The 21,164-nt window shown below is 47.7% G+C and overlaps 1 protein-coding gene across 27 annotated transcripts in view; it reads right to left on the bottom strand.

Moving 5' to 3' along the window:
* MAGI1 (membrane associated guanylate kinase, WW and PDZ domain containing 1) overlaps positions 1-21,164 on the bottom strand; it is a 326,290-nt gene that overhangs the window by 299,297 nt on the left and 5,829 nt on the right. The window contains exon 1 of one of the 27 annotated variants that reach the window (XM_035546656.2): positions 6,525-6,777. The exons of the other annotated variants lie outside the window; for them this stretch is intronic. Within the exon in view, the coding sequence (XP_035402549.1) occupies positions 6,525-6,603 (79 nt within the window). The 5' untranslated portion in view covers positions 6,604-6,777. Of the gene's footprint in view, positions 1-6,524; positions 6,778-21,164 lie in introns of those variants that run through there. 27 annotated transcript variants of the gene reach the window in all.

Here is a 21,164-nt window from a genome sequence, read left to right as displayed (position 1 = left end):
GGCTACACTGGGCACAAAACCAGACCGAAACACCTTCCCACGGGGCTGAAGAAGATCTAAACCCCACCAGCTCACTGGGACAGCAGCAGGACAAAACACCCCCAAACTCACTGTCCCCGTCCCCACCCCACAAACTGGTACACGTGGCTCCAACTCCCAGGAGATGGCTTTTCAAGGTGTAAAATCCCATCTGGGCCAGGAGAGCCTGCAGCTTTATCGTCTCCATTGACTTCTGACCACACAAGGTCCTCATCTACATGGCAGCCGCCTCTTACGTGAGCACCGCTGCAGCTCTGCTCCTGGTGGTTTCTGCACATTGTTTAGGTCGAACGTGAAGAGGGTTGCAAGTAAAATCACCAAGTGCTGCTGGAACTTGCACCGATTTGTTAAAAAAAAAATGGCTTGGAACCAACATTTTCATAAAAGGCGCTCCTGCCTCACCCTTTTCCTGTAGGGAAAGATGATGAATACTGGAAATAAGAACAGTTTTGAGACGAAGTTCCCAGCGAAGCAGAAAATCACCTGATGGAATCAACTTCTCCCCCCATCAGACTTTTTAAACCAGACCTTACTTTCTCCTGTCCATTTTATTTCCTCGCCCACCGCAAGCCTGTGTGTGAGGACAACCATGCTCAGTTCAGCTACTCTGTGCCCAGCGCTGAGCTAAGCACGGCATTTCCCTTTGGAAGGGGGCAAAGCTGTGCCTGCAATCGTTAGAAAAAATAAATATTAAATATTTAACATTATATCCTATATAATATATATTAAGATCTTAAATATTAAATTAACTTACACTGAGCTTTCGACCCACTGCAAACAATTTTTCAGAGAAGTGGTATTTACACGACTAGCCAACAACTTTAGAACAACCCTGTAAAGCAATTAAATGCTGCTCCACAGCGCGGGTGACACGGTGTCACGGATCATCCAGTGCCCAAACTGTGGAACTGCTGATTTCAGTTACAGGCAACAATCTGGTAGTAAATACAACGTCGTGTCCTGGCTGACAACTGACTGGTATCATTAGGAAGTATGTGTTGTACCAATTACAAAATTAATTATAAAGTCATGTCAGGTCACTCAGTTGGAAAACAACTATTTCACTTCAGGACAATAAATGAGAGCCAGTACTCCACCTTCAGCAGTATGCAAACTGCAGTGGATTGCTTGGGACTAACCCAGCTCTCTGTAGTGCTGGCAGATACCCCAAAAACCTCATGGACTTGAGATGGATGTGTATCGCCCGGGAAGAATCCAGTTGGGCAATAAGGAAACACAGCGGGTAAAGATGGATGGCAAAGAAAAACTGCGACCCTGGTGAACAAGTTCTAGTTTACCTGCAGCCAAGGAAAATTTCACACATAACAAGCATGGGTTACTGTCTGGTTATTGGTTACGTTTCTGGGGCTAGGCTGGTTCATGGTTTTTCTTTTTTAGCAGTTTTGCTGAGGCAGTACAAGAACTTTGGTAAAGTGTTGGTGGTGTCACTGGGCTGTGACAGAAAATCTGCACTACGTATTTCCAGGGTAAAATTCTCACATCTCCCCTTCAGAAAGGATCTTGGTCCTTCTCTGATCACTCCAGAGCCAGGATACCAGGCTGCCTTCAGCTCTTCAGCCACGGCATCTGCTTACAAAAACCACCGCAGCTTGACAACCACGTGCGCTAGTATTCAAGAGTGCAATGAAGAAAACGGACAAGGAACAAACAAGTAACAACAACAAAAACCAGACACTTTCTCCACGCACGCTTTCCCCACGAAGCACCCGCAGCCTGGCACAGCTGGGGCCGCTCAGAGCCGGGCACTGAACCTGCCCGGGTTACTTTGGGGACTTGCATCTCAGTCACCTGCTGCATGACAAACAGCACAACAAAACAAAGCTGGCTCCCAGGGAACAGTATAGAGATTTCACGTGTGTAATATATGCAAAAATCAATAAAATATGCACACATATGTACAGGGTACGAGCTGACATTTCCTTAATGCAAATAGCCTGGCCCTGACGCTTCCTGAGGCTATGGGGGTGATCTGCAAGGTGTGGATGCCACCTCCTCAGCACAGCACGCAGGTGTCTCCCTGGTTTTCCATGTTAATTCCTGAGCCCTTCCCTCCGGATTTGCCTTGGCTTTGGTATGCGGCTGCCATTGTCCAGCGCTGGCTCCCGAGGCTGCTGCGGATGTGCACATCAGGCCTGTTTCAGAGAGCAGTGATCTCGTCGCAGATACAGGGGACCAGTTTGCATCTCAAAGCACAGCAGGTTTAAATCTTCTGCCTCAAAACCCATTAAAATCAATAAATGTTATGCAAACCTCCCTATTTAAAAGCTAGATAAGAGAGAAGTAAAACTGTGCTTGCTTTGCAATGGTTAATACCCTCCCAACACCATGCACGCTCACCAGTTAAAACAAATAAATCAGACTTACTTCTCCAAGCCATAACAAAGCCCAGAAGTCTGCAGACTCCGAGCAGCGTTAGAGGCAGCACTATCATTTTAGCACAGTTGCAGGGAGCTCTGTTTATATAAACACCCTCGCTGTTTCTGCTGCAAGTGCATGGACGGGAGGTCTCTGCTACCTGCCCTGTCCTTGGGACGCAGCTCGCCTGCTCGTTCTGCTTCACGCTGCGACCTGGCTTTCCTACTCGAGGCTGGACTGGCTACGGCCGAACTTCACCAGAGGCCCCCGGGAGCTGCATTTTACAGCCTTGCTCTGTTCGTTCTCAGTGCACGCTCCTGAGTCGCTGACACTGCAGGGAAGAGGCAGAAAGCAGCCTGGCTGTCCCCCCGGCACAGCCAGCCCGCGCTCCTGCAGGGATGCTCCACGCTTCCAGCACCGCTGCGCCCGAGGGGAGCTGCACCAAGGGGCTGGGGAGGGCACAGAGCCCGCGGGTGGGACAGGCAGCTACAGGAGGTGATGCCACAGCAGCCTCTCTCAGAATTAATAAAGTGCGCTCCTAGTACCTTTCAGTCAAACGTGACTTTTCCCTTTTTTTTCTTTTTTTCTTTCTTCTTATTTTTTTTGTAGTCCTTAATTCCCCTTCCAAGCACCCTCCAGCACATCGTGCCACGTGGGAGCCAGAGCGCAGGCAGCAGGAAGGCTGTTCCCACATCCCCTGGGCACATGCACTGCCCCATGCTCCACAGCTCGGAGCCGCTGGCGAGCAGCAGCAAGAGCAGCAAATTTCCAAAATCCCACTGGCCCTGCAGTTGCAGACAGGCTTGCATCTAAAAGTGATTTGCAATTCTTGCCATGGCTTTTACCTTATATTTTTAATGTAACTTTTGCTATCTATTTTCCATTTTGACATGTTTTTCACAGGCCTGTCTCTGCTTACGGGAACGATATTTGTCTTTCTTACAAAATTTTACATTTAAAGCTTTTTCTCAGTTTTAATCAACTGTCTCTATTAATTTCCTCTGCAATTCAGACAAAGTTTATTTGTATCAGTTTCTCAAAGCTATATTCCCTCCTGCTGAATAAGGCTCGAACACACTCATTTCCTTATGATGGATTATTTTAATTAGATTCTAATCCTCTTTGAAGTGTATGTCATCCCTGGATGGCTTCCATCTCTTTTGGAGTTTCACCTTTTGTGTTACCTTGCCAGGACTCGGCTCCCCAGCAATCCAGCCCTCTGTAGGAGCACACAGGAGCAATTCAAGCACCTTCCTATCAACAAACGTTCAGTTTTGCAAAACATACTGGTTTATCTGGTTTCGCTGCCGAAACTTCGGCTGCAGCCTAAGCTGGTTTAGATGGTTAATAAAACATTGCGGGTAGACCAGATACATGAAAGTATTTAAATCCAGCGTGGTGCAAAGACGTTATTTCCTTTCAAGAGTGCCTGCTGCTTGCATCTCTGACGAGGGTCTGCCTTAAACAGGGAGAGGTGAGGGATCAAGGATGGCTGCGGCGGGGGCTGCTGCAAGGCAGAGAGCTGTAGGAGGAGGGAGGTTATGGAGAGCTTTAGAAGAGGTGATATTCAAGATATTATGAGAGGAGATAGCAGGGAGGTGTGGTGCGGGGCCTCCTGGGAGGGCAGGCCGGCAGCATCGCCCTCAGCCATCACACGGGGCAGCTGCAGGACTGCGTGTGACCTGTTCAATCTAAAACACGTGGGATGCAAAAGTCTTCAAGGACTGACCAGACAGGCCCTCAGAAGGCAGATCCATGTGGGATCCCTGACCAGAGCAACCCCTGGAATAAGGAAACCCTCTGGGCTGAGGGAAGCCAGGGGATGGCATGTCCAGGAGCCCATGGAGCTGCCCCCGCCCCTGCTGCTCCGTGGCTGTCCATTTACAGCAACAGAGGCTGTAATGGCCTCACAGCACAGCCACTGTTACAAAGTTATGCCCTATAGCATCTACTTCGTCTGTATTTCAGCCCTTCAGTTGTTATTAATTTCCAAAGGCATTCTGAAGATGTTTGAAACATGCACACAGCACAAGTTTATCCGGAAAACTGCCCGGCCAAGATCTGATATTAGCAAGCACTTCACCAGCAAGTCCAAGCATTTTTGTTCACAAGCCTCCTAGGAAAGAGAGCAAACCACAGCCACCATCCCAGGAAGCTGCCTTTGCGAGGAGGGATGGAAACAAAGCAGGGGGAAAGGGACGATCCTTGCATTGTCTGATATTTTGTGGTCATGGCGTAACCAGCCGGGCAATTCCCATGAGAGAAGTCTACAAAGACATACTGGCTGGGTAATCCTAATTAAAAAAAAATTCTAATGTATGGTTGCCACATTTAGCCTAGCCAGGACAAAAGCATGACCAAGATTTGTAGGACTAAAAACGATTGTGCTAGCCAAGTCTGACATGTCTTAAATCTTCGTGCTCACAGAGGGTAGAGAGTCTTAACACTTTTTGTAAACCTTTGTCTTCTCCTCACACCAATAACCACACATCTGAGATCCCCAAGTCTTCAATCATTTTTTTAAATTCCCAACTGTCTGTAGTTCCTAAAACCCCAAGTAAACACTGTCTCTTGGCTTGGCCATTTGCAAGAGAAAGTAGCAGCTTTTGTCGATGAGTGATAAACTTTGTCAATACAAGGGCAGGGGAAGAACGGACCAAACGCATTGCAGGGTCTTCAGCTAAGATGCAGAAGTAATTGCAGCTGACAAACATTAATATGCTAAACTTAGCAACCTCCTGTTTAATTAAGTTTTATCAAAACTGCCATCGTTTTGCACATCTCGAAGAACTGCGTGCATTTCTGGGATACTTGAAGGATCACTGTAACAGATCTAAAAATGCTTAAATTAAATGAAATCAGTTCTAACTCCACTCCCATGGATTTTCTGTAGTGTGTTTTCCCCACTTGCATCTCAGCTTGATTTTATAGCTATTATCATATTGCTGTAATGCAAAGATTAACTTTCCCATTAACCGCAAGTAAATATATTTTAACAGTTCAAACTGATGCATCTGAGGCACAAATCACTCCAGCTCTGCCAGCCTGGTAAATGGTAAAGTCATTCAGTCTCAGCAACAAAAGGTTTTAATCAGATAGCCAAAACTTTTGTCCATCAGATTTAGATTTGTCCTGAAATGTAAGACAGACTTTGCTCTTTCCCCCCCTCGCAGAGCCAAAAGCACAGAAAGCCTGAAAATTAAAACCTGCTGCATTATTCTGCAACATGGTACAAAATGAAATAAAAAGCCAAATGTCTCTTTGCATTCCCCTCCTCATCAAGTTGAATTATTTTTTTTTTAAAACTGCAATGTAGTCGCAACTCAGCCTACATCTCCAAAAGCTAAACAATTATGCCACAATAGGGGTATTTTGTTCACTCAGAAAAAATCGTCTAATGAAAAAACTATGTTGGTGGTTGAATCCGTTTCCTTTAGGAGGAGCTGGCTGTAATCTCAGTGGGACTTGTGGTTTCAGCTATTCATACTGCTCATAGCAGTTTCTGTTTTTTCTCAAAGCAATGTAACCCAGCAACACAGAAAAAGCTGTGATTAACTTCTTCTGAGATACAAGATGTCACAGCAATGCCTCTCCGCTGAAGAGAATCGTAAATCTCCATTGCTCTGCCTTTATTGCACAGCCATCTCGCATCCCGGACAGAGTCTGAAGGGGAAGTTACAGGGCACTGACATTTTCTCTTCTACCCCAGCACAAGCTGACCGTGGGCTTGCAGCGCTCAGACCAGAGATCGTCCTTCACAGCTGCATCACTTGGAGCCTAATCCATAGTTCTGGTTCGTCGCCAACCACAAGAGAGCTTTAAAATTAACAAGCATTATATTAGCTGACATAACCTAATGAATAGCTATCAATTGTCTACAAACAGAAAGCCTGCCCTTTTATTTCTGTGCAAGCGTACATATGCGGTGGAATGAAACTCAAAGGGAACGTCTGTGCATCGAAATCTTAAATAAAATAAATCGTCTTTAAAATAATGCACTAGAAGCTGGTGTCAATCCCAATAAATTCGAAGAAGTTTAAGGGAATAATAAGAATAATGTTAAGGAAAAAAAAAAAAGAGGAAAAAAACTCCTTCCCCATCAAAATCACCTCTCCAAAGCAGAAAAGCTGAACACAGAAGTGAACTTCCTGAGGCTCCGCTGGGCACGTAGTGATGCGAGGATCCCATCACCCACCCAGCGATGCTGCAGAGGACTCATCCGAGAGCTGAAGGGCAGCCAGCATCTCCAGACCCGAGCAGCTGCGCCAATTTTAGGACTAACTCATGGCAGCGTGACAAACGTCAGAGCTTCTGCAAGAGCAGGCGTGCAGCAGCCGGCCACACGCTCGAGCGGGACCGCAGCTCCACAGCCACAGCTCTGCACACTGCTCCGGGAAGAGCACCGCCTTCCTCCAGCCAATGCTTAGCTCCGATGCAGTCGTTTTTTTATGCTCTGTGAGGTTGTTTTGTTGTTCTTCTTCTTCTTTAACTGGCAGGTTCTATTATCTACTGTGTATTATAAAATTAGCCTTTCGGCTCTTGCATTAATACCAGCTCCCCAAGTCAGAGATGAACTCCAAGCGACACGAAGAAGCCATACTTTCAGCTCAGGGCAGCTCTCTGGCATGGCACTTGACGTGGCCTCTTTACATGTCTCTGGGCAATTTTTTCCCTCTTGCTGCAGTCTTAAACTCAAGGTTTCCAAACCGCTCTCCATCAGCAGTTATTTATTATTACTCCATCCTACAATGTCATTTCCCAAGCACCCAGGTGCCACAGAAATAAGAAAGAATTAGGCCATTCCCTGCTATCAAGAGCTATGAAATATCCTGAAAAAACCTGTGAAGGTTAAGCAGATGGGCACAAGTTGAAAGCAAAGCAATCCTAGGGGTGAAAAGCACAACTTTTGGTTTTGCAAAGATGACCTTTTTGTTTCTTTAAATAAAAATAGATGGGAAGACAAGAATAAACTTATCACAACCAGAGTAACACTGAAGAAAAATCTCTACCATCAAGACTACAGTACACTGCTTGCCTGCTGCATCTGGACAGAGAGGGTCTGGTTTCTGACCAGGACTCACTGCACTTGTGCCTGTAACTCTTCACGTTTACCTCTTCCCTCCACTTCCCAGCACAGCAGCACAACCTGCCCCTGCTGAAACGATGCCAGCTGAGCAGAAAAAAACAAACTCAAAGCAGGCAGCTCCACAGAGTCCTATGACATGCGGGAACAGGGCATCTCCATTCATCCGTGCTCCCCTTTTAGGAAGCGATCCTTCAGGACCCAGCTATCAGCTCCTAATGACTAGTTTTGTTACTAACAGGCCCCACAATGAAACAGGGGGTGGCTGAGGCTGCCATGCTGTGGTAATAATCAAATATAAGGGGATTAGAATCATTAAAAGCTGATCAGGGTAGAATTATATATTTTTAATTAGCAGCTGCTGTGCGGTTAAAGCACTAGAATCCCCCAGCTGCTTGCTGGTAAATGCAACCAACAGAACGCTATTTGAAGTGCAAAATACATATTTTTACATGGAAATATATTAAGGAAACAAAAAAATTGCTTTAAAAATACTATACATTGTAAAACCTCATTATAGATCATTCTTTTTGCTTTTCAGCATTGGAAAGATTTTTTAAGGCCATAAATTCTTGTATTTAATCTTATACTGAATGCAGGCCAAATATAAAAAGGGAATCATTTACAATACATTGTGTATATTGTTTCTTCAAACCACAAAGTAGTTGCCCGTAAATCCTCCAGCATTTGGTATAAACATATAGAGTTTGTCTACTCATTGTAAGTCTAGAAAAGGACATATTTCTGCAGAGCCTTCAGAGGTATCCACTTCATGAATAATAGAGACTGAATAAAACTTGTCATTTGGATTTTCTTGTAACAACACACTTTAATCCTTGATTCCCAAGCACAGAAACAGATCTCTGTGGTTTCTGTAACCACCCCTGCCCATACTGCTGTATTTTTAAATTATCCTTAGTTGCATTTTAGCTGACAACCTTTCTACACTATCACAGAGAGACTCCACCAGGCACCAGTCTCCAAAGACCTTGCTTTGTTTAAAAACAAAGCGAACCCAACAGCCAGTTCATCTGAAAAAAAAGCTGGTTTTGTTGCAGGGCGTTCAGCTCTAGGGAAGCTGATCAAGAGCACGCAGATGCTTGCCAAGAAGAGTTGCTCTCTTAGCACCTAAATTTGGCAGAAGTCTACTAAAAAGCCCGTACAGCTAAGCAGTTGGTCTTGTCTTTGAACAAGTTCTTCAAGTTTCCAGTGTTAGACCAGCCTCCTTCTTCCCAGTTCAACAGCACTGTGACATTTTGGTCTAATACAGGGCAGGAGCAGAGCTGCACCTGAGCACAGACAGGCCCCTCGTTTCCAGCATCTCCCAGCTTTGTTAACCGTCCCTTCCACTAACAAAAATGCCAAACACAACGTACTGGTGGGTATCTCCTAATGAGCATTCCCACTCACCTTTAAGTCGTGGTATCAGAAGGCACATTAACACAGAACTGAGAAGACTCACAAGGTTAGCACGATATTGTTGCACGTCAACATGTTTTTTGCCCTCTGCATCATCCCATTTCGACCACACCACGTTGGCTGTCCCCTGGACACACTGCCTGGGACACAGCGACTTCCTCCAAGGTTGTAACAGCTCCCCAGCTCACGGGTAAGGAAAACTAGTCTTAGGGGATGAACAGACACAATTAGGCTCCAAAGCAACTTCTTGAGGGTACATCTTGGGGTGTGTCTACAAGGTTCAGGAGAGGGCTGAGCAGCTAGCGTCAACTTCATGTCCCATCCACATGGACAGGAGGGCTCAGACGACCACGTTGGCCAGGGAATGAGCATGTCTCCAAGCCGAGGCAACCCAGCTCTGGCAGGCCCATTTCTGGGTCCAGCACCACTCCATCCCGTGGTGACCAGGCCCTGCCAGCGATGCTCCGCGTGGAGCAGGCCGCCCGCTGCTCCCTGGGCCTCATCCTGCACGGGAAGGGGGACACTTCCCAGCCTCCACGGCCTCTGAGCACTGTAACTGCTCCAGCACATCTCTCACTGCGGATCAGGTACAGATTCTGCCACTACAGAAGGCAAATGTCCTCAGATTCAGCAGTTTCTGGTAAACTGTTTCCTCTGAAGTCCCCACAATACAATTTCTTGGCTGTTAAGAGAAACTGTTCTCTCAAAGAGTTTTCGAGTCCTGAATAACATCCTCTGCCAACTCGGGAGACTTTGACTAACTACGAGGAAAAGCCAACTCAGAAAAGCCAAGAACCATTATTTGACTTCAAGACCAAATACTCCTTTGTTGACTCACACTAATAGAGCCAGCCCTGGAAAAAAACAGGCCTCCTCCTCGGGTAAATCATCCGGCCTTGCAGACGGGTGTTGCCGTCAAGCCAGCCCTCATCACCACCACCCAAAGCCCTGTGAGTGCTCTTGGTACGCTGCCTTCAGACAAGGGTTACCAGTGATGGAAACCGCACAGGAGACACTACTTACTTTCTACTCTTCCCTCTCAAAAACACAATTTAGCCTCAGAGCAAGTGCAAAATATATTCAGGGAAGGAGCTCACAAAGACAGCTATTACACCCAACATATTAGCATCACAAATGTGGCACTTTCAAGTCACAAGAACAGATTCACCACTCAAGGCACCACCTCTGACAAGAGGAGATGTGCAATGCAATCAAAGACTTCCACAGAGCTAAGACGCTGAGCAGTACCCAGGCAGGCAAATAGCAGGCGAAATTAATTGCCTGTAGCATGACGCAGCTGCAAAATCCTAGAGGTTTTGACTGCTTCGCAGCATCTTTCTTTCAACTCTACCCCATGCTGGGACTTTAATCTGCAGGGCTATAATGGTACTATCAGCAATGTTAGAGGCGAGACTAAAAATAAACACGGGACAAGAAAAATGCAGAGCTCCTCCTCCCTGCTGGATCTGGAGGGAATTTCCTGAGTCAGTCTGACTGCTCTATCCCTTGTTTACTTGTTACTAAGTATGAATTTTCACAGCAGCGTGTGTGGTTTTCACTGAATTTTCGAAGTTAAAGCCAACAGGACTCTAATGTCATAACAAAGCTAAACATCGCTAACCCTGTCTGGAGGGCTGGGATCCTCGCTGCTTCCTTGCCCACGCTGCACACTGCATTTCCAGTCAAATATGGAAGTGTTTGGGGCAAATACAGTCCACTGGGTCACGGGATGAAGGACACCAGCTCCCAGTGACCTGCAATGTGTCCCGCATCTGGGATACCCTATCAGACCCATTAGGTGTGTTTACCCCGGACAAAGAAAGCCTCACACAATGTTCAGAAGAGCTGGAAGGTCTGTCCTTCTGCACAGCACCTCTCCAGAGGTCCTCCCAACTGCTCAGCGCCATTTCAGGAAGGAAGAGTCAGCTCCTCTCCCTCTGGCACCCACGGAGCACACAGCAGCCGCCACAATTGACTTCAGAGCTATATAAAAAGTTGGCAAAAAGATTTGTTTATGAAGAGCTAAAAATTAAGTTTGACTTTAAAATAGTGCAGCCACCAGTAACGGCTCGGAGGGTCACATTCTTCTTCCATCTCAGCCTCCTCCCCTCTGGGACCTCTGCTTTGCCGAGAAGCTTTCCCAAAGCAATCCGCAAACCGGGCAGAAAACCCCACTGAGAGAGGAGGGGAGCAACATGTCCCAGAAGAGCTGAAGGAGCAGGCTCACACATGGATGCCCAGCATTTCACAGAGGACTTGCCATTTGTTCAGGAACAACGCTGCAGCAGAGTCCATTGCTATTTGCAGCAACTTGGTATGTTAGATAATGCGGTATTTCATGAAAATTTCAGGAGGTGATTGCAGGCTCCTGGATGCTCTCAAACTAAAACGCACACCTTTTCCATTTCATGACATGCAGCACTCTCTGTACCCTCGTTCACCTTCCCTAGCCCGAGCATACACAAGAGGAAAATACAAGATTTCAGCTTTGCAAACCTCCAGCCTAAACCAACATCCTGTAAAACTATGAGTTAAATGCAGGAGCACTTTACTTCCAAACCGCAAAGGCTGTAATAAGTGTGGGTTTTAATTGCCTGGTACAGCAGCTACGCAGCCAGAATCACAAACCGGCAATGAAATCAGCTCTTCTGCACTGCCGATTGCTAAACTTTTGCCCTTGTCCACAATGTGTTGTGTCACAGAACTAATTCAGTACCCATGGAAAGAATTAGGAAAGCACTTAAGAAAAATTAAGTGTTGGCCCCAAGCTAGCCAACTGGCATTACACCTTACATTTCTTCCCAAAAAGTTTCTAGTTGTTCAGGGATCTATCCCTGACCCTACAGAGATGAATTTCCACCATGCAGTATACAACATCCTCCGTAATAAACTTCTAGATATTATGTATAATTTAAGATCTGACCCTTTAGAGCTACTGACTTCAAAAGGCTTTGTACGTACTTAAAAATCTCATTATCTAGAATTAGAAATGAGATTCTTTGAAAACAATTAGTCCCAAGTGACAGATGCAGTCTCTATCAAGCAACTACCGCAGGTTTTGAGGCTTCATTTATTTAACGCAGCTTCCACAGTTATTCACATGCATGTCCAACTTCTCCTTTATGGGGTTACAAAGCACACAGCAAGCTCTGTGATAGCTTGCATCCAACTTCAGAATACTTGAAGAAAAGCTCGATTAGTAAGGAACAAGACTTTACAGCAAAGCCTTCCTTTCATCTGGTGCAAAAAGCTTTGAATCTCATAAAGCAGCTGTAGTAAACTTTAAAGCCACGATATTTCACAGAGTTTGCGGGGATGCGTTGCTACTACTTGCTGGGGTTAATGGAAGTTTTACAGTTTACTTCCTCACTCTCCTTAAAACCATCTTGTTTCTGAGTGAAGAGACGCACACCAGGTAGAGTAAAAAGAAATGACAAAAGAATAAAATAAAATCACATTGAGAACTTAAAGTACGCATCTTTTAATTCAAAAAGCTGGCTGACCTAAGTAGAAGCAGCACATACGAGAAAACTGAGGCAGTATCCTCGTGCAGGCAGATGAGGAATTGCTGCTATCGGCCTCTCCTCCTGTGAAATCCTGGACGCCAGGCGCAGCCCTCGCGAGACGGCTTCTGTCTTGGCTGAGCCGGGGCTCAGACTGGAGCCACACGGTGCCATTGGGAGTGCAGCACTCGAGACGAAACGCAGAGCAGAACACGAACACCTCGGTTAGCTCAGTTGCCAGCCACAGGCGTATATTCTGCTTTTACCTGCACAACTTCATTTTAAACCGGGTCTTGTCCCCAGGGCTCCATAATAAAGAAGTTGCTCATACAACGCACCAAGAGTCAGAAGCTTTGGACGTGTCAGAACAAATCCCACCAAAAGTAAATTGGTATAATACACAGATTTTACACTTGCTTACACGGCACTAGAAAGATGCAGGAAGGCAGGCTGCTGCACAGACTCCCGACCCCAGCGATGGTAAGCGTTGCTTTTTGGAGGCTGAAAGGAGGTTCTGGGAAGGAAGAGAAATCAGAAATGGCATCTTTGGAAGGGGGACAATGCAAGAGCTACACCCTGGCGGCTCCAAAAACACCTCTCTCCCCACAGAAGAACAGGTTTTGGTGTTACTCAGTATTTAAGTTTTGCAACAGCTTTTATTCCAGTTAAAGTTTCATGAGTATCCATTAAATTTCAGTGCCGTGTGCTTTGCCACGTCCGTCCCCTTTCCCAGCTGTTTTACCCTATTACAAAAACTACCACTAACCAGGTACCTACACCAGCCTTATTTTAAGGGCATTTACTCCTGCATTTTGGTGCGTGCTCTTGCCCTGAATTATTAAAACAAATGCACAGAGCTCACCTCTACGCAAGTAACAAGGCATTTCATTAGCACACCGCCAGTGCAATATTAACTCCAGCGTTTTGCTGGGAAAAGACTGGAGTGCAGGAAAGAAAAGTGGTTGTCAGAGTAAATAGGGCACTGTTATTAAAGAAATGGGTTAATTATCAACCACAGGCATGAGACTGTGGGAACACAGCAGCAGCCTGGGCCGGCTTGTTACGACTCTGGATGTTGGACGAGCAGAAAGTGACCCAAATGTGTTGCAAGAAGAAAGCAGCTGGTTTTGTAACAGGTATCTGCGGGGGATTTGGGGTGCACTGCTTTTATTAGCCAGGGATGCAGCAGCCAGCAAGACAGGTTTAAGAGCCACTGCAAAAATATTTTATGGCTGGTACCAGGGAGCTTTGCAGGATTCAGAAATGAATCAGACATTTATTCACATAACGAGGATAGCCAAAGGCATAATCTGATATTCAAAAAAAAAAAAAAAGAACAAAAAAGAAAGAAAAGAAACAAACACCATGAACAAGGAGTGTATAGGCTCCATGCTTCTGGGCATAAACTGCCCCTGTCTACAACAGAGCAGGACCATCTTCCAGGGAAGTGCTTTTCTAACCAGGGGGTGCCGGTTTCTAATGCTCTCTTCTAAACTATGTTGTATTAGCCAGAATCCGCAGCAGGAAACCGACTGAAAGGGCCGCTCACCTCACTGTGCAGTGACGCATCCTACAGCAAAGAAAGCAGCAGCATTCCGGCACCGAGTTAATTTCCTGAGCCAACACACCAGGAGAAAAACAAAGCCAGGAGTCAAAAAAAAAAAAAAAAAGTAGCAAAACGTGCAGCAAAGAAAGTAGCAAAAAACACAGCAAAACCAATAGCTGCTAAGAAGTCAGTACCTCATCAGCCCAAACTCACCAAAAATGATGGGCTCATAACAGACTGAAAAAAAATAATAATATTACAAGAAAAGTGGGTATAAATAGAATTGCCAGGATGTGACATGCCTCCCAGTTATAGAAAAAGCATCTGGATTGTCCTCACATCGCCTCTTGACCGCTGCCTAATTCAGCAAGCATCCCTCTTGAGCAACAGGGCTTTCTCAAGCCGAGCAGTGGGGTAACGCTGACTTCTCTCCATCCGATGCCACCTGGGGCAAAGAACCCCCCGGCCGGCGGGGAACAGTTTGTTCCCTCGGCTTCACCGGCTGGGGCACAGCCCAAAGCCACGCCGGGAGCACACCAGCAGCAACCTGGTTGCAACCAAATTAATTGCAAGTTAATACGATGCTGCAACTCATACCAGGTGAAGTGAAGAGCATAGGGAGCCCCAAATCAGCCTGCTGAGGCTCCAGAAGCACCATTTCCACTCTATTTTCAGAGCCTGCCACTTGGTCAGCATTGCTGAGGAGCCCTGCTTCTCCTCTGCACTGAGGTCCTCCCGCTTCTGCCACACAGCCAAGGCTGGGTAACACATCCTCGCTGGCTACACAGCACGCGGCTCTGGGCAAAGTCAGCTGAGCACGCTGGATGACTCAAAATTTCTCTTTTCTTTAAAATAAGAGAAAAAAAGGCCTTTTCAACTGAGCAAGTTTTCCTTCTACAGCAGTTACAGGCAGCTCTGGCTCTGTGTACGGTACCTGCCCACGTGCATCCTTCTGGGAAAGTGGCAGCTAAGGGAAGTAACTGAAAACATTAAGGAAAAGCTCTTTTGTCATCTTGTGAAGCATTAACGCTGCTCAGCGCTTCACTGTTTTAAAGGACATCGCAGCAGCCTGGCCGTGGACACAAGCTTCCCAGCCCGCGTTACGGATTTCGTAACACCCAGAACAGCGCTTCTGAAAAGCGAGAACCTCGCGGCGTTCCTCCTCCGCCTTCCCCGTGGTCCCCAGCGTCTGAGCCGGGGAGATAGTTGACTTTTCATGTCTAAGCTCACGCACTGGAAAAAAAAAAAATCCCCATCCAATGGGAAGTTGACGAAAACAAACCCGAGCAGCTGCGTGTGAAAATTACATGAAGGCAAAAACCACTAAGTGTAAGCCTTAGGACAGAGAAACATTCAGTCAAGTGCACAAATGCCTTCCACGTGTTCGGGATGGAAAGAAGCTGAATTTTTTAAAGACTAACATGGAAACTGCTTTAAGCAATTTGTCATTTTCAATAGAGCTTCTGCAGCAAAAGAGAGATTTAGACAAGTTAAACAACTTCCTACTGGAGTGGCTGCATGCAATGCTTAAACTACTTCTTTCAGTCTTCTTATAAAGGGAATATTTATAATGTTGCCATTCAGGAAGACTTTGGAACATCACTGCCATTTGATTTTACTTGTTAAGAGGAAATGCAGGGCTGAAAGCAGGGGAAAACACCGCAAATCCCATTCTGGAATTTTTTTCTGAACTTTGTTTCAGGCAGCCTGGTGGGCGGGTGCCAATAAGGGGGAATATTTCACCTTCACCTTAAAATGGGGGAAACTGGGGATATTTTCTGTAATAGGGGCAACTTTAACCTCACCTGGGTATCACCTGGCAAATACGCAAGATACGATCTGAAGGAGAGCTCAGTTTGAGAGCATTCCTATGCTCAGCTTGGGCTAGGGACATTTTTTTTATGGCAAAAAGTCCTCCGAACATGATCCGCTGCAAGCACAACAATGCTAAGGTCTCTTCTGCGTTAGGGACTTTGAGGAATCGCACACACACAAGGAATATTCCCCGCTGCTCCTGCTGCTGGTTCAGATGCCCCAGCAGACACGGAGGAAGGGAGGCTGTGCAGGCAGCAGCGAGGCTGGTTTGTCAGAAGCAACGCGAGTTACTGTGCCCAGCATCTCCCGACAAAGGCTCGCAGCACGGGGCGGACGTGACCTTCCCTGCCCATTCGACTGTGCTGTGGAAAAAACACTTGTACTCGCAGCCAGGGGCAAGATCCCATCCGGGCAGCGTCCACGAGGGCAGACCCTGTGCCGAATGAAAGAACACTAAAATAAAATAAGAGGATAACCAGGACGAGCCGGCGCAGGAGCCAAGGCTTCCTGGCTTCCTCCCATTTCCTTGGGGCAGAGCAAGCAGCGTGCAGCAGCCACAGTTGTCCCAGAGGTCACGGTGTTCAGCAGAACACAAGCACGGTGCTGGGTCACGGCTGGGGTGCGAGGGCAGCTGCGGCAGCCCCAAAATCCAGCCCGTGCTCCAGGTTTGGGGACGTACTCCAAGGGCCACGCGGAGCCAGGCACCAGCTCCACGAAACCAGCGCGAAATGGGGTTTGGTTAATTCACCGCAACCTCTGAACGTCAGTGAGCTCTCCAAGACTGTGACAACTTGCCCGGCTTTTATGCAAACAGCAATTTCCACGCTGGTTTAGACAAGCCTCGGCATCGCTTGTAGCATCTTTTGCAGGCAGACTGAAGCAGCCCTCGGTGATGCACTGTGTTGGCACACGCTTACGTGTAAGCACCCTCTTCACTGGGGCTTTGCTCGTGTGGAGCAGCTTCAGCAGATCCGAAGTCACCCACTAACTGCTCACCAGTCCACGATGCGGCCAAGATAGCCTAGCCCGGCTCAGAACTGCTTAAAAAAGACTGCAGTTAGCTCCTGGAAAAACTGATACGTGTGTAAGTAATCACTGGAAAACTGGCAGCAGAAAGCAAAGCGAAATGCAGAAGCCACCCTGGACGGTCCCTAGGTCATCTCCTTTGCAGATAAAATAGCTTTGAAACGCTCTGTGAGCGCACGGCAAGGCCCCGGGGGGCAGGCTGGATTTTCCACGGGCGCTCTCCCCTCTCCCCTGCTCAGCGCTGCCGGGAGCAGCCCAGAGCCAGGCACGGCGGTGACGGGGAGCTGAGATCGGGGGGGCCGTGGCCTTGCTGCAGGCATCCCGGCCAGGCGCTTTGTGCTTCTTCCAGCATCGCTTTGAGACCTTACAGACCTCGCCCTCCCGCTTTTCCTGTCCTGCATCCAGGCAGGGACATATCCCACAGGTTTACGCGCTGCCTGGCCACGAGGCCCCAGCTTCCCCAGGCTTGTCAGGCTCCCGCCATTTCCCCCAGCCTGCCTTCCTTCTCCCACCCCCCCGAAACCAATCACCGCCGGTTAACGTGTAACTTCCACCTGCCTTTGGAATGAGGGAAGCGAACGCAACTTTATTGCCTTTAAAGGGCTGCCAGCAGGGCGAAACCAGGCACCTTTCCCAGATAAGGTGGAGAGGAGCGCTCGGGTTCGCCCTCCCTCCCTCCCGAAATGCCTCACGGACACCAGACAAAGGTCGCGGCAGCTGCCCCGCGGCGCCTGCCAGGGAGCCGGGTCCTGTCCCACTGGGGTCTCACAAGCAAAGGGGCTCGCACAAACACCACGTTCCCCCAGGGGACTTGTGCAAGCACCACGGGCACGGTTTCACCAGGGGAACGGCACGGAGCAGAACATAAACGTTTTCAACAGGACCGGAGGCTGCTCGTGCACCCCACGCAGGAACGCGCAGGGGAACTGCTCGGGGTCATTACGGGGTGTTTTTACACTGCTCCTTTTCAGCTTCCAAACAGCCGTTCCACCAACGAATTTTGCCATTTACTGTGAATTTACCGCACTGGCTGTTTGACAGCCGGAGCTCTCGGAGTCATGAGATAAGTTTCCACTGAAAAGGAAAAAAGAAAAAAAATAGAGAAAAGCTTCCAGAACTCCTTACCGAAACAGCATTTGACAATCAGACTGCTAAAGTGCAAAAATTAAATATATCTACATAAACACACACCGGTCACATGCCCTAGGAGCCTCACCCAAGAATTCTAACTATTTTGATAGGTGATGCACACTGTTTCCACAGGCTCCTCCTCTCTGGCTGGGCGCTGATACAGAAATTTCCTCCATACGTAACCTCCCTGGGAAGCCAACCCTTGGACCAGCTCAGCACCGCTGTCCTCAGCGCCCTGCCTGGCTTTTGCCCCGTGCAGCCTCGCAGAGATGAAAGCTGCCAGCCACATGAAGGATTCACGCAGGCGATGCTGTAAGTTCAGACAGAAATACCTCCGCGTGAATTTAGGTCAGCGATCGATATTCTCAGCCGGTCTGTACTTCTTCATTTGAAAAAAATGGGGCATGCAGCTAGGGTGAGCATAGCATCATATTCTTTGGCTCGGACCTCCCTTTGGAAACAGTCTGAGTAATATCAGGAGCCCGGAGCGCACGCAGACCACGCAGAAGCTGACAAACGGCTGCATACCGCTGCTCTGCACGCTTGATACTTGCACGTAAAACCAATGCGCAGAATTTGCTGAGATATGGGCAGAAGATAATTTAACCAAAAGAAAAAAAAAAAAAAAGAAGAAGAAAAAAAAGCCAACCCCCAATAAGCGAACAGCTTCTTATGGACTTGAAAAAATACCCCAGCCTGCGATCCTCGGAGCGCCCCGTGAGCCCGGCAGAGCCGGCGGACGTGCTCACGCAGCCGGCCCGCTGCCGTTCCTCTCCACCACTGGGCAGAGCGAACTAAGACCATATTCTATATTAGTCACTCCACTGTTTCAGGAAAAATGCATACCAGAGAAAGAGAAGGACACAGCTCTTTGTCGTGTATGAAACTAATCCCTCTCTTGCCCCGAGGCCAGAAGGATGCCCGAGCAGCACCGCCGGCTGCCGAAAACCTTCTGCAATGCCACTGCTCACCCTGCACAGGGGATGCTCCATGGGGAGACACCAACGGCCCCAAATCCAGCGCGGGCACAGGTCTCTCCCCACGCTTGCTGGATGCCAGCTCGCCCAGGCCACGCCATGCCACGCGTCCCCAGCTGTCCTCCAGCAGCAGCCCCGAGCAGCACGAGTTATTTTAGACCCAGCATCCTCACCGGGTATTGCACTAGATTATACATTGACGCAGGCATTTAGGGTGACCAGAACAAGATGTTTGTCCAAACTGCCCAGGGACGGTGCTCTGTAATCAGCTGGAAACAGCCAAGCGCCTGTCCGGCCCTGCACAGAGCATCCCTGCCTCTGCTCTTGAGGGACAGGCTTGCTGCTGCACAGCAGATCCTCCTCCCTTCCTCATCTCCCACTTACAGGCTGGAGGCGGCCTCAGCATCGGTAACACGTCCAGCAGTGAGCAGGGAAGTCTTTGCTGAACCCAACACTTTCAGCATCCTTCACCCCCTGCAGCCCGGTCCTCTGCCTTTCATCCAGCCATCCTCAGCCTCCAGCAAAACATCAATGGCTTGTTTCTTTGAAGGCCCGAGACCCAGAGCACCCTCCTGTATCCCTGATGCTTAAATTACCAACGGGGAGTAGTACATGCACCTTTGGAAAAGGAGAGATACGTCCGCTCTTTGCAAATCCCTTGCTATTTGTAAGAGAGTTTTTCTCACGGTTATTCTGCAGCCCAGGTCCTCACTTCCCCACTTTAACCTGTTTGGAGGTACCTTACCCCCCTTTCACTCACGCATCCAAGTAAATAAGTATATAAATACAATCAAGACATCTGCGTCTGTCATCAGTTCGGGCTAATACCCACTTAGTGCAGGATCTGCACCATGGGAATATGAGAAGTTTCCCATTAAAACATTAAAGTTTTTTTGAGAGCACACGGTATCTGCACGGCTTTGTTTGTGTTGAGGGAGTGGCTGGATTTTCGGCAGCCTCTTTTTCAAAGGCTTTTTGTTAACAACTAAATGAAAAACCCCAGAGCTGAGGTTTTCTCCTTAAAAAAAGCCACTGTGATTAGGGATATGAAGAAAGAGAAGCCGGCCTCTCTCTTCCCAACCTAATTGCACCAAGACACTGACTTTCGGGTTCCAAAATTACAGATGTATAATCCAAGACAATGAACTCTTTCGTCAAGGATTAGCAAACCATGTAAAGCTGATTCCTCGCTCAAATGCCTTGCAATTGTAAGTGCCTCTGTTCCACTTTGCAAGTCAGCCCAACGGCTTCCTTGTTTGTTTTCTTTTTTGTTGTTTTATTTTTCCATTGTTTTGTTCTGCTTCCCCTGCGAAGACAGGACACTTTACGTTGTTTTCGCACCACGTAATAATGAGTGATGTTGTTTAGTCTGATAAAGGACGCTTAATGAAAACCAACAAATATTTTTACATTTCTTTCTTTTAAGTTATGGTACAAGCCTCTGAAATATAAAAACCAGGAACTGTTCTCAGTCAAAAGCCATGACTGTAAAAATGTAACCCAAAAAATCAGGACCTGAAAAAAAACAACACTATTTTGCTTCTGAAAGGTTTACTAGGGGCAGTTAAAAATATATATGTAGGCTTAAAGAAGATTACTAACACAAAACAGTCCAGCACCAGTGATGCCAAAGCCAGCAGCGGGGACGAGCAGAGAACGGTGCCATCATTCCAGCAGAACAGCTCTGGAAAGCACTGCCAACGTCAGAGGCTGGAGGATGGATGGAACGTCTGACCTTTGGAAAATGAAAGGTGGATCCGGACAAAAACAGCCCCTCTGCCCCGAGCCACGCCGCTCCGACAGGGCCAAGAAGGATGCTGGCCCACCTAGCTGGGCTGGAAGGAAAAGTGAAAAGAAAAGGAAAAAAAAAAACTCCAAGGCTGCCAGCATACCAGCCCAGCGTAAAGGCTGCCAAGCTGCTCTGGAAATAGGCAGCCTCTGCCACGGCTCTCCATCAGATCAGCAGAAAACAAATTCTGGCCAATAGCCCAGGCTCAGGTTTGTTGCCCAACAGCAGATCCTCGCAGAGAAGCCCAGACTGAAAACAGGGCACGCATTTCATACAGGGATCTTGAGACGGTGCGAAAAGCCTCAACGAGAGGCGTAGCTCGCCAAAAGCAGTGGCGCAAGCCCTAAGAAGAGTGAGAAAGCAGAATATTCAGTGTCAAGAGACAAAGGGAATGATGATAGCAGTGAAAATGGTGTTTTCCAGGAGCTGCTCCCGCACTCAGCAGTGCTGTCGCTTAGTG

Source organism: Cygnus atratus, chromosome 10 (genome assembly GCF_013377495.2).
Source record: "Cygnus atratus isolate AKBS03 ecotype Queensland, Australia chromosome 10, CAtr_DNAZoo_HiC_assembly, whole genome shotgun sequence".
Lineage (NCBI taxonomy): Eukaryota > Metazoa > Chordata > Aves > Anseriformes > Anatidae > Cygnus > Cygnus atratus.
Note: the sequence above shows the minus strand (reverse complement) of the source record. Positions and strands in the feature narration are given on the sequence as shown.